The 14136-nt window shown below is 47.8% G+C and overlaps 1 protein-coding gene across 1 annotated transcript in view; it reads left to right on the forward strand.

Annotated features, from left to right (window-relative positions):
* Positions 1-14136, forward strand: part of cab39l (calcium binding protein 39-like) — a 258002-nt gene that overhangs the window by 233251 nt on the left and 10615 nt on the right. The window contains exon 9 of the mRNA XM_072514243.1: positions 12338-12481. Coding sequence (XP_072370344.1) covers positions 12338-12481 — 144 coding nt within the window. The remainder of the gene's footprint in view (positions 1-12337; positions 12482-14136) is intronic.

The following is a 14136-nucleotide window of genomic DNA, read 5'->3' on the forward strand; positions in this document are numbered from 1 at the left end:
TTATATCTCTTTTGCCTGCAGAGGACTGGTCCCTGCGCATGAATGCATTGAGTTTCTAGCAAACTTAAGTAAGCCCCATTGCAAGCCTGACTGACTATCTTAAGTTGATTGTTAGTGTAATTCTTTTTTTTAATAAATATACTTATTCAAATTTTCAACGATTTTGTAATTCTTGGCACATGTGGGAGTTTTCAGCAAGTGCTGCCCAATCATGGATTCACATCTAACAGACATTTATCTTTAAGTTCTGCAAGCACAGGCTGGTTGAGTGCAGTCAGTACCTTGCTTATTGCGAACAGCTGAAGGGGCATGCTTTTTGATACGATCCACCAGTCGCTGGGATCTATATCTTACAAATCTGGTTTTGCACCAGCACAGAATAAGTAACAAAGAACAATGCAGCCCTCCAAGCCTGTACCGGTCATGAACCACCCTTGGCCAAAACCCTCAGCACTTCCCAGTGCCGTATCCCTCTATATCCATCCTATCCATGTATTTGTCAAGATGTCTTTTGAATGCTGTTAATGTATCTGCTTCCACAACCTCCCTGGCAACGTGATCCAGGCACTCGCCACCCTCTATGTAAAAAAAAAAAAAAAAAAAAAAAAAAAAAAAAAATTTTTTTAAATCTGCACATCTCCTCTAAACTTTGCCGCACAGACCTTAAACCTATGCCCCCTGGTGACTGACACCTCCACCCTGGGAAAGAGTGCCTGCCCATCCACGCTATCCATGCGTCTCCTAATCTTGTAGAGCTCTATCAGGTCGCCCCCTCAACCTCCATCGTTCTAATGAAAACAGTCCGAGTCTATTCAGCCTCTCCACATAGCTAACACCCTCCAGACCAGGCAACATCCTGGTAAACCTCTGCACCCTCTCCAAAGCCTTCATATCTTTCTGGTAGTGTGGCGACCAGAATTGCTCGCAATATTCCAAGTGCGACCGACCCAAGGTTCTGTACAACTGTAGCATGACTTGCCAATTTTATACTCAATGCCCCGTCCAATGAAGGCAAGCATTCCATATGCTTTCTTGACTACCTTGTCTACTTTCAAAGATCTGTGGACCTGCATGCCCAGATCTCTCTGACTTTCTGTATTCCTGAGTTTTGCCATTTATGGTATATTTCCCCTCTGTTAGACCTACCAAAATGCATTACTTCACATTGTCTGGATTAAACTCCATTTGTCATTTCTCTGCCCAAGTCTCCAACCTATCTATGTCCTGTTGTACCCTCTGATAATCCTCAACACTACCTGCCAGTCCACCAACCATGGTATCATCCGCGAATGTACTAATCAGACCACTTTCCTCCAAATTGTTTATGTATCCTACAAACAACAGAGGCCCAACACCAATCCCTGTGGAACACCACTTGTCGCAACCTTCCATTCAGAAAAACACCCTTCTACAGCTACCCTTTGCCTTCTGTGACCGAGCCAGTACTCATTTAGTACCATGCCCATTTCCTCTGTCTCAGCACAGATTCCCCCCCACTGTCCTTAAGTGGGCCAATTCTTTCCCTGGCCACCCATTTGCTTTTTACATATGAATAAAAAGCTTTGGGATTCACCTTAATCCTACTTGCCATGGACTTTTCCTGACCCCTCCTAATTTCCCTCTTAAACACCTTCCTACTTTCTTTCTACTTCTCAAGGTTTTCGACTGCCCCACCCTTCTCGACCGTACGAAAGCTCCTTTTGATAAGGTTGACAATATCCCTCGCTATTCAAGCCTCACTAATCTTTCCATACTTATCCATCGTTCTCTCAGGAATGTTACTTTCCTGAATCCTAATCCACTGTCGCTTGAAAGACTCCCACATGTCGGATGTCGATTTACTCTCCAACAGCGGTACCCAATCCAAATTCTTCAATTCCTGTCCAATGTTAGCGTAACATGTCCAGGCACGTTTTTTAAATTAGAACAAAAGCATAGGGCACAATAGGTCTCTCATTTATTCTCCATGGTAACACATTGACCAATCAGGCAGCATGATGGCGCAGTGATTAGCACTGCTGCCTCGCGTCGCCAAGGTCCCAGGTTCAATCCCGGCCCTGGGTCGTTTTTCTGTGGGTTTCGCCCCGCAACCCAAAGATGTGCAGGGGTAGGTGGATTTGCCACTCTCAATTTCCCTTAATTGGAAAAAATTAATTGGGTACTAATTTAAAAAAAACACATCGACCAGTCAGAGTCAGCTTGCCAACCAATCGGCCCTTTTTTTCCCTCGGGTCCAGTGTAAATAGTTGCTTGATTTGAAATTTGGTATTCTTTCACCTTCCCTGATAAGTGCAAAAGTGAAAGACGGAAAGCTTCAACATGTCTCTTTTTTCAGCAATAATCAAATTCTATGCTACCAAGTGACTATTTATTGACAATACATTGTATGTAAATAAGTTTCATTTAAGTTAACGTGTGCTAGCTGTGTCCTGAAAATAGATTATTTGATTGTAAAGGAGTGAAGAAATATATGCAGATAGATTTGTGTCTAGCACCTAGTTGTCATGAATCATTATTATTGTTCCGGGTGCGGCTATGCAGAGCTAGGTCGCATATTCGGCAGCTCCCGCTTGGAACAGACTTTTGGGCTCTTTTACAGGGCCCCCACGGCATTTGTTTGACATTTCCCGGTGTGGGAAGAAGACTGCAGCATTCCCCTGACGGTGTCCCCCAGGAATGTTGTGTTTTTTGGCTGCCAGACCCAGCAGAAACAGTGAAGGATTTGGCTTGAGCTGCAGCAATAGACAGAGGCCTCGTCCAGCATGCAGGCGGGGGAAGGGCAAGCGTAAAGCTGCAATCTGACTTGACTCTATCAAAGGTGAATTCTAGCAGCAGAGGGAACAACTGTGAAAGGATCTACCAAGGTCATTGAAGAGGCGGGGACGAGGCTTCTGGTGGCGGCCATGGAGGAGTAGGTCGCGCATTCGGCAGCTCCCGCCTGGAACCGACTCTCCGACCTTTTTCAGGAGTTTCCATAGACTTTTTGGGGCAGACTGGTGAAGCAAACACTGTCAACTTCTATAAAACGGACCAGAAGTGTAACGGCCAAAGGAGTGGCAGTGGAACAAGGGGAGAAGCGAGGGAAAGAAAACAAAATGGCGGCGGCCAGGGACAAAGGGGAGCTGCAGGAGTTCATCAAGCGCTGCTTCGAGGAGCAGCGCGAGGAGATGCGCAAAGAGATGTTGGCGCCTATGCTTTCGGCAATTGAAGGACTTGGGATCACGCAGAAGGCCCACGAAGCTAAGATCCAGGAGGTACAGAAAAGAGTCAGTCAGAACGAGGACGAGCTCGTGGGCCTGGCGGTGAGAGTGGAGCAGAACGAGGCGCTACACGAGGTGGGCGGGAAGACTCGAAGACCTGGAGAACAGGTTGAGGAGAAAGAATCTGCGAATCCTGGGTCTCCCTGAGGGAGTGGAGGGGGCTGATGCCGGGGCATACGCGAGCACGATGCTCGAGACGATGATGGGCACGAAGGCCCCTTCAAGGCCGCTGGAGTTGGACGGGGCACATCGGGTGCTGGCGAAGAAGCCCCAGGCAAATGAGCCGCCAAGGGCGATAATGGTGAGGTTCCACCGGTTCACGGACAGAGAATGGGTCCTGAGATGGGCCAAGAAGGAGCGGAGCAGTAAGTGGGACAATGCAGAGATCCGAATATGCCTGGACTGGAGCACGGAGGTTACAAAGCGGAGAGCGGGTTTCAACCGGGCCAAAGCGGCGTTGTACCGGAAAGAAGTGAAATTCGGAATGCTGCAGCCAGAGCGACTGTGGGTCACATACAAGGGCCAACACTATTACTTTGAAATGCCTGAGGAGGTGTGGACCTTTGTACAAGCCGAAAAGTTGGGCTCTAACTGAGGGTTTGTGAGGGTGGGGGGGATGTTTTGGGGTTTGATGTGTAATGGTTGTTGTATATAGGGGGTCAATCACGCGCAGGAAATATTACATGGGCTGAGGGAGAGAGACAAGGCCGCGACATGAGCTGCGCCAGAGGGGGCGGAGCGGGCTTTGGAAAGCGCGGGGTTTTTTTCCGCGCGCGGGAAGAAAGGCGGGAAGGGGAACTAAGGAATGCATATGGATTGGGAGACTCCCACACGGGGAGGTCAATGGGACGGCGGGGGAAGCCGGGGTCAGCAGGCGTCAGCTGACTTACGGGAGTGACATGGGGGGAGCAAAAAAGCTAGACAGGGGTCTAGCGGGGGGGGGGCGGAAAGGGTTGCTGCTGCACTGGCCGAAAGGGAATGGGACACAGAAGAGGTGGTCGGGACGGGGGTGCCCCCTCTGGTGGACTGGAGGGTGAGGGAGGCGTGGACACGGGACTGGCCCAGAAAAGGAGATGGCTAGTCGGTGGGGTGTGGGGGGGAGTGGTGAGAGCCCCTCCAATCCGGCTGATAACGTGGAATGTGAGGGGCCTGAGTGGGCCGGTGAAGAGGGCTCGAGTGTTCGCGCACTTAAAGGGACTGAAGGCGGACGTGGCCATGCTCCGAGACACAACTGAAGGTGGCGGACCAGGTCAGGTTATGAAAGGGATGGGTAGGACAGGTATTCCACTTGGGACTGGACGCGAAGAATAGAGGGGTGGCAATATTGGTGGGAAAGCGGGTGTCATTTGAGGCCAAGACTATTGTAGCGGACAATGGAGGGCGATATGTAATGGTGAGCGATAGGCTGCAAGGGACGTGGGTGGTGTTGGTAAACATATACGCCCCGAACTGGGATGATGCAGGATTCATGAGGCGCATGTTGGGGCGCATTCCGGACCTGGAGATAGGAGGCCTGATAATGGGAGGGGACTTCAATTGACCACAGGGAAGGCGGAGGCACAGTGGAGGAAAGCGCAGGGGGCGACCTACGAGTATGGGGAAAAGGCTAGTCGGATGCTGGCACACCAGCTCCGTAAGAGGATGGCAGTGAGGGTAATAGGGGGAGTCAAAGATGGAAGGGAAGCCACGGTTCGGAGTGCGACGAAAATAAACTAGGTATTCAAGGCCTTTTATGAAGAGCTGTACAGATCCCAGCCCCCAGCGGGGGAAGAGGGGATGAGACGATTCCTAGATCAGCTGAGATTCCCGAGGGTGGAGGAGCAAGAGGTGGCTGGTTTGTGGTCACCAATTGGGTTGGAGGAGCTGAGCAAGGGTTTGGGGAGCATGCAGGCGGGGAGGCCCTGGGACCGGACGGATTCCCGGTGGAGATCTACAGTAAGTACGCAGACCTGTTGGCCCCGCTACTGGTGAGGACCTTTAATGAGGCAAGAGAGATGGGGACCCTGCCCCCGACAATGTCGGAAGCGACAATTTCTTTGATCCTAAAGCGGGACAAGGACCCACTGCAATGTGTATCGTACAGGCCGATCTCGCTCCTCAATGTGGATGCAAAGTTGCTGGCAAAAGTGCTGGCCACGAGGATCGAGGACTGTGTCCCGGGGGTAATCCACGAGGACCAGACGGGATTTGTAAAGGGCAGGCAACTAAACACCAATGTGCGGCGGCTCTTAAACGTGATAATGATGCCATCGGAGGAGGGAGAGGCGGAGATAGTGGCAGCTATGGACGCGGAGAAGGCCTTTGACCGAGTAGAGTGGGAGTACCTCTGGGAGGTGCTGCGTAGGTTTGGGTTCGGGGTAGGGTTTATCAATTGGGTTAAGCTCCTTTACAGAGCCCCGATGGCGGGTGTAGTGACGAACCGGCGGAGGTCGGAGTACGTTCGACTGTACCGAGGGACGAGGCAGGGGTGCCCCCTGTCCCCCCTGTTGTTCGCATTGGCGATTGAACCATTGGCCATGTCATTGAGGGAGTCTAATAAATGGAGGGGGGTGGTCCGAGGGGGAGAAGAGCATCGGGTGTCGCTATATGCGGATGACCTGTTGCTGTACGTGGCAGATCCAATGGAGGGGATGGTGGAGGTCATGCAGACTCTTAAGGGAGTTTGGGGAGTTTTTGGGCTATAAGCTCAATGTAGGGAAGAGTGAGCTCTTTGTATTACAGGCGGGGGACCAAGAAAGAGGGATAGGGGACCTACCGCTGAGGAGGGCGGAGGGGAGCTTTCGGTATCTGGGGATCCAGATAGCCAGGAGTTGGGGGACCCTACATAAACTGAATCTGACGACGTTGGTGGAGCAAATGGAGGAGGATTTCAAAAGATGGGAAATGTTACCGCTCTCGCTGGCGGGTAGAGGGCAGTCGGTCAAAATGGTGGTCCTTCCGAGGTTTCTGTTTGTGTTTCAGTGCCTTCCCATCGTGATCACTAAGGCCTTTTTTAAGAGAGTAGGCAGGGGTATTATGGGGTTTGTGTGGGCGAATAAGACCCTGAGAGTAAGGAGAGGGTTCCTGGAACGCAGTAGGGACCGAGGAGAGTTGGCGCTGCCAAACCTGGGGAGCTACTACTGGGCAGCAAATGTGGCGATGATCCGCAAGTGGGTTATGGAGGGAGAGGGGGCGGCATGGAAGAGGATGGAGATGGCGTCCTGTAAAGGAACGAGCCTGGGGGCGTTGGTGACGACACCGCTGCCACTCTCGCTGACAAAGTATACCACGAGCCCGGTGGTGGCGGCAAGGCTAAGGATCTGGGGCCAGTGGAGACGGCACCGGGGTGCAATGGGAGCATCGGTGTGGTCCCCGATCAGGGGTAACCACCGGTTTGTCCCGGGGAAGATGGACGGGGGGGTTCCAGAGCTGGCATCGGGCGGGGATTGGAAGAATGGGGGACCTGTTCATCGACGGGACGTTTGCGAGCCTAGGGGCACTGTCATTGAGGGAGGACCTCAAGTTCGAGGAGAAGTTCGAGTTACCCCCGGGAAATGCCTTTAGATATATGCAGGTGAGGGCTTTTGTGAGGCGACAGGTGAGGGAATTCCCGTTGCTCCCGGCACAAGAAGTTCAAGATAGGGTGATCTCGGGTGTATGGGTCGGGGAGGGCAAGGTGTCGGAAATACACCAGGAGTTGAAAGAAGAGGGGGAAGAGCTGGTAGAAGAGTTGAAGGGAAAATGGGAGGAGGAGCTGGAGGAGGAGATCGAGGGAGGTCTGTGGGCTGATGCCCTAGGTAGGGTTAATTCCTCCTCCTCGTGTGCCAGGCTCAGCCTGATACAATTGAAGGTGGTCCACAGAGCGCACTTGACGGGGCCGAGGTTGAGTAGGTTCTTTGGGGTAGAGGACAGATGTGGAAGGTGCTCAGGGAGCCCGGAGAACCATGTCCATATGTTTTGGTCATGCCCGGCACTGGAGGGGTTCTGGAGAGGAGTGGCGGGAGCAATATCTCAGGTGGTGAAAGTCCGGGTCAAGCCAAGCTGGGGGCTAGCAATATTTGGAGTAGTGGACGAACCGGGAGTGCAGGAGGCGAAAGAGGCCGGCATTCTGGCCTTTGCGTCCCTAGTAGCCCGGCGAAGGATCTTGCAAATGTGGAAGGAGGCGAAGCCCCCCAGCCTGGAGGCCTGGATAAATGATATGGCTGGGTTCATAAAGTTGGAGAGGATTAAGTTCGCCTTGAGAGGGTCTGCGCAGGGGTTCTACAGGCGGTGGCAACCGTTCCTAGACTATCTCGCGGAGCGTTCGAGGAAGGTCGGTCAGCAGCAGCAGCCTTGGGGGGGGGGGGGGGGGGGGGGGGGGACTGCCTGGGAGGGTGGATGAGCAAGAGATAACATGAAGGGTTGGGGAAACTGGCACGTACGGGTGAGGGCCAGTGTACAAAGCTGTGTAAATATATCATTTTGCCATGTATATATCCTGCTCTGCGCGATTTCTCGTTTTTTTTTTTTGTTACGGCGGGGGGGGTTATTGTTTGTAAGGGAGAAAAATTGTGTTAAAAAACTTTAATAAATATATAATTTTTTTAAAAAATGAATCATTATTATTGAACTGTGCAAGATGTCATATTTCCTGTATCCAGATAAAAGTTTGACAGGTATCAGAAGTATTGCAAGGAGTGAGTTTCAAGTGCTTCTCAATCAATGGGAGGCTCAATGGTGGCTAAAATGTTACATCTTGCCAGTTTTGTATTGCTGAGTTGACAAAGTATCACATCTTTGCTGCTGTTGTACTGAAGGGATACAGTTAAATTTTCGTAATCAAGTGAAATCTTTTCTACTGATTTTTCTGTTTTTGTTTTTATAAAACTGGTTTGTCGTTCAGAGCCCAAGTTCCATGATCCAATCATGGTTGTTTCACTATTCCGTAAACTAACCACAGTTATCAGATCATAAGAAATAGGAGCTGGAGTGGGCCATTTGGCCCATTGCGACTGCTCCACCATTCAATACGACCATGGCTGATCTTATTGTGCCCTGAGTTCCACTTTCCTGCTGTCCCCATAACCCTCTTCTGTCGATTAAAAATCTGTCTAACACAGCCTTGAACATATTAGATGATCCAGCCTCCACTGCTTCCTTGAACAAAATTCCCCTGAAAGAATACATTCCTCCTCATCTTCATCTTATGGGAGACCCCTTATTTTTAAACTTGACAGAGTTGTCTTCAATTTCTGAACACTAACCATTGTCTGACTCGAACCTTGCCTTTGCTAATTTGCTAAAACCCTCATCAGTATCTCTGCTACCTCCTAGATTTTACAATTGCAGTGCTCTGCTGGCCAGCCTCACGTCTTCCACCTTACACAAACTTGTGTTCGTCCAAACTCTGCCACTTGTATTTTAGCTCTTAGCAAGTCTGAGCAAGGCAACACGGTAGCACAGTGGTTAGCACAGTTGCTTCACTGCTCCAGGGTCCCAGGTTCGATTCCTGGCTTGGGTCACTGTCTGTGCGGAGTCTGCACGTTCCCCCCCCATGTCTGCGTGAGTTTCCTCCGGGTGCTCCAGTTTCCTCCCACAGTCCAAAGATGTGTAGGTTAGGTGGATTGGCCATGCTAAATTGCCTTTAGTGTCCAGAAAGGTGGGGTGTGGTTACGGGGATAGGGTGGAGGTGTGGGCTTAGGTAGAGTGATCTTTCCATGGGCAGTAGCAGACTTGGTGGTGGTGGGGTGGGGGGTGGGGGGCGGGGGGGGGGGGGGGGGGGGGGGGGGGTCTCCTGCCACTCCCGGCCCCCACGTCCACACTCGAGGAGCCCAGTGGCAGTTGCCACCGTAAGGATGTGGAACCTGTTTAGGCACCATTTTGAACTGGGTGAGATGTCCATGGGGACCCCTATCTGCAACAACCACAAGTTTGCACCGGCGAGGCCACATTTGGGACATTGTGGGGTGGGTGGGTGGTGGTGGTGGTGGTGGTGGTATTGGGGGGAGTGAGAGACAGAGGGACGCTGACAGTATAGGATATGCACGTGGACCCAGACCCTTTGGTGGCGATATTTGGGGTTTCAGAGAAGCCGGAGCTCATGGAAAGGAGGAAAGCCGATGTTGTGGCGAATTGCTGGTGTGGCGGTTGGCATCGCCACGGGGCGGGGGGGGGTTAGCGACTTGGTTGGGTAACCTGTACAACTTCCTGCGGTTGGAGAAGATAAAGTATGAGTTATGGGGCTCTGCAGAGGGGTTTGAGAAAAGGTGGGGGATGTTTGTGACCGTGTTTGAGGAACTGTTCATCGCAGGAGTGGGAGGGGGGGGTGGGGGGGTGAAAAAGGGGTGAAAATCTGTACAGACTATAGTTGATTGCTGAGAAGTATGTTTCCCGGGGTATTTATTTGTTGTAGTCTGTTTTGATGCATGTTTGTAATAACATACATTTTTAAAACAAAACTTTACTGGAGACTGTTCGTATAATATTTCCCGCCAAAACTGGGTAAAAATGGCCAGAAAAACAAAAGCCCTAGTGGGAGGCTCCCAACGTGCAATCTCCACCTCCATGTCTCCACAGCAAGTCCCCAGATTGTATACTTTAAACTGTATAGTCAAACTTTAACTGCATGATTCTAGGCATTCATCAGTCACGCTCAAGTGGTACGGCATATGAGAAGTTACAATTATGTGTCATCTTCAGGTATTCCTTAGAGCAGAGAATTGTAGAGGAGATTTGATAGAGGCATTCAAAATCATAAGGCTTTGATTAAGTACATAGGGAGACTAGTCAGTCATCACTGCACAGATTTCAGGTAATGCGTAAAAGCACCAAAGGGTCTGGGTCCACGTGCATGTCAGCGTCACTCTGTCTTCCCCCATGTCCCAAATGTGGCCTCGCCGGTGCAAACTTGTGGTTGTTGCAGATGGGCGTCCCCATGGACATCTCACCCAGTTCGAAATGGTGCCTAAACTGGCTCCACATCCTTACGCTGGCAACTACCACCGGGCTGCAGGAGTGCGTATGTGGGGGCCGGGAGTGAAAAGAAAATTTACACCGAGATTAACGTGTTCCTTGAGAATGTGAGGAAGCAGATTCAATAATAACTTTTGAAGGGAATTGAATGAGTACTTGAAAAGGAAATGACATCAGGGCTACAGGCAAAGGACGGGGGTGTGAGAGCTGGCACAATGATTTCATTCTATGAAGCAAGGCGTGACATTTACACAAGGACACACTGATGTAATTCAGTTCCCATTTTAAAATTGGGCTTCTGCACTTGTTTTTTTAAATAATTCTATTATACATTTCTACATCCGCATCTATAGTGGCATCCTCCTGTCAGTGCTTCTATTGCATTTCCAAAGGGGATGATGTATGACAAGTCTACATAAGTAGTTTTCACTATAAATGTTTAAATAGGAATTTATATGAAAAAATTTGTATACGTGAGATTTTTTTATCAAAATACAGATGCATCTTCAGGAAGTGAAGTGTTAAAGCAGCTAATAATTCGGACAAAGTGAGATGACCTTCTGTTCTCCTGTCATATGTCCAAAGAGTGTTGCTATTTTGACGGTTAGTGAGGTCCCCACCCTCCGACGAATTGGGAGCTTTATCTCGCGAGGACTTTTTTGATGATTGCCTGCACAGACGAACTGTATAAATGTTTCTATATTCTTCTCGTACAACGGTGATGATTGCCACTAAAGTGGAAGGGCTATCTGTTGGAGAAAATAAGTATTGTGCTTTTTTTCTTAAACTGGAAAAGTCTGAAACTTTCAAAGAGTAAACTATCTCCTTGCAAACTTCTTTTACAATCTGTTCATTTTCTGTTGTACCATATACGATGTGTCTTATATCTTCTGTACTCTAAATTGATTTTCAAATCCCAATGTCATATTTTAAATTTTATCAGTCTTTCTTTGTACCCACTCTATTGAGACGAGCCCTGTCAAAGTCACCAACAATGTCTGCTGCTGTGGCTGTGACCTTGGTGTATTATCATTCTTGGCTTCTAACTAATATTTGATTAAGGTCAGTCATGCTAGCCATGGGACTGCTCTTTTTTTTTTTGTAGTCCCACTCCCATCTCTACAGATTGCTAACAATGTCTTCTCCTTCTGCTCACACCTTTTCTTCATTTAAATGTTGCTGTTTGCCAACATTATGTATGGACATGTGTTTCCGATTGTACATTGACAGCCACTCTACCTCCATAGAATCATCATCTACAGCAACCACTGTCCCACCCTACTAGCTAGCAGGGACGGTTTGGATGGGGGAGTTAAAATCCTGAAAATCAAAATCCCACCACAGCACACATTCTGGACCACCATAGTATTTACAGTGATGAATTAAACCATGGATAGGATTCCCATTAAATGTGGACGGAGGGGGATGGGCAGCATAGTGGTGCAGTGGTTAGCAGCGCCAAGGACCCGAGTTTGCTCCCAGCCCCAGGTCACTGTCCGTGTGGAGTTTGCACATTCTCCCAATGTCTGCGTGGGTCTCACCCCAACAACCCAAAGAAGTGCAAGGTAGGTGGATTGGCCACGCTAAATTGCCCCTTAATTAGAAAAAAAAAGGGTTGAGCTCTTTAAATTTTATTTTTAAAGTAGGTGGAGGGCTATTTAAGATTCATAAGTTGCAGCATGATTATATCCTGGTGCCACAATAAGAACACAAGACTTTTAATTTCAAAACAGGAGGAATCCCTTACTATTCGCTACCCAGTAGAGACTGCGGAAGATTTTAACATTTGACCTGCCTTTGAAATTGTTGTCAGCCACAAGGATCCGGAATGCTTCTCTTTTCTCATAGCACAAGTAATCATCATGATCTTGGTTGCATTCCTTTGTTACACTCTTCCCCCACACCCTGAGGATGCACAAACTTATCACTTGCTGCAACTCGTCTTTGTTTCCCGCTGATATCACCAATAATGGCCTTTTATTCATTCAGTTTGGCCTGAACCATTGCTAAAGGCATGTTTATTTTTATGGGTGAGGTGTGGAGTGAGCAAGTTAAATCATGGGTCTATAAATTTATGAATTTGCATTGAATGCAGTATTGTGTTTTGCACCCTTCTTTGACATTTGCTCTTTCTGTTACTTGTCAAGCTTGTGGGAGAGCTGCTTTTGGACAGACACAATTTTTCAGTTATGACAAGGTATATAAGCAAACCTGAAAACCTCAAGCTCATGATGAATCTCTTAAGGGATCAAAGTAGGAATATTCAGTTTGAGGCATTTCATGTATTCAAGGTGAGTCCTTTTTGATTATTTTTTGTTTTAAAAGCGGGTTGATCTGGAATAAATGCCATTTAACCTACTAATCTTTTTTTGAAAATTGGTAAATAATTGTTTCATTAAAAACCATCTCACTTGGATAAGTTGATCTTTCCGACTAGAATGGGTATAGGTTCTTGCATTGACTGTTGATGAAAGAGGTTGACGGAAGGAATAAATAACCTAATTTTTCTTATTTTAAATTGAGCCAGAGAATGTTTAATTTTTATCGCTTGAATGCATTCAAATGAATTACATCCATGAAATCTAGGTTTAAAATAGCCACCAAAGCATTGCGGCTGTAGAGGATTACTAGCTACAGGAAACGGTAGTTTTGCCACCAACAAATTTGTAATGATTCCAGCTCATTGCTTTTTAGTTATCTCCTCCTTTTGCTTCTTGTAGTCACCTGTCAGAATATCATCTCCTTTGACTTAATGTCGGTTCTTGTCTTGGAATACTCCTCTGAAACACCTTTGGGTGTCTTGCTACATTAAATGCGATGTCTAAACACTTTGTTGTTAAATGGACTGGTAGTAGCCAATGACAGTGGTTTTCTGAGGGCCGAATGGATAAAGCTATTTTCTGATGTTTCACTGTGCACACTGACCGGAAACTCAAGGGATTTGACATGCTCTGTTCTTTCAAATATTAAAATAAAGTATAATTAGACCTCCTGTATTCCTTTGAGAAATGGCATTTAGATTTCATACTTTATGAATTCCGCTGGCCTGTTATCACTTTTGGTCTGCAGGTTACGGCACTTGAGGTGCATATCCAGAAACATTTTAAATAAGTTGAGGGTTTCTTCCTCAAAGTTGCCTTCTTAACTGCCATATCAACTGTCCACTCATGTCCTCTTCCCCTGCCCGGCTTCTTTTCTTAAAAACAATCCAAAACTGCCCTTCTGGATTTGGACTTGCTGCATACTGGCTAAAAAGATTCTCCTGGCTGCATTGTCAAGAATTCTGTGTCCTCTAGAACTTTTATATTGATTTTATCTCCATTAATATTAGGGTAGTTGAAATCCGTATTCTTCATGCCTTTCAGTTTCTTCATTTCTCTGATATTTGCCAACATTTTTGATCTTCTATTCCTGTCTGTCTGACTGTATCCCCTTTTCTGTTCCTCAGTTTAACCCTTATAGCAATGTTTGAGAGTTTGAATTTTTTTTTTTTTAAAGACCTGGAACGAACAATAACGTGTGGCTTTCAAAAGGGAATTGGATAATTATCTGAAGAGGGAAGATTGTAGGGCCAACCGGAAAAGGCGCGATTGGGACTAGCAAAAGCCAGCACAGACACGATTAACTAAATGGCCTCCTGTGAAAAATCATAGAATGGTTACTTGATATAGTACCCATAACGTAGTAAAATATCTCAAAGTGCTTCATAAGACCATTGTAGAACAAAATTTAACACCGAGTCACATGAGATAATGGGGCAAATGACCAAGAGCTTGGTCAAAAGTAGATGTTAATGAGCACCTTAAAGGAGGAAAGAAAGGTGGCATGTTGAAGTGGTAGTGTGGAAATTCTGGAGCTTGAGGCCTCAGCAGCTGAATGCATATCACCTCAGGTTGTGATTTAAAATTGGCGATGCCCGAGGCCAAAGTTAAATGAGCACAGATGT

The sequence above is a fragment of the Scyliorhinus torazame genome, chromosome 8 (assembly GCF_047496885.1).
Source record: "Scyliorhinus torazame isolate Kashiwa2021f chromosome 8, sScyTor2.1, whole genome shotgun sequence".
In the NCBI taxonomy this organism is placed as follows: domain Eukaryota; kingdom Metazoa; phylum Chordata; class Chondrichthyes; order Carcharhiniformes; family Scyliorhinidae; genus Scyliorhinus; species Scyliorhinus torazame.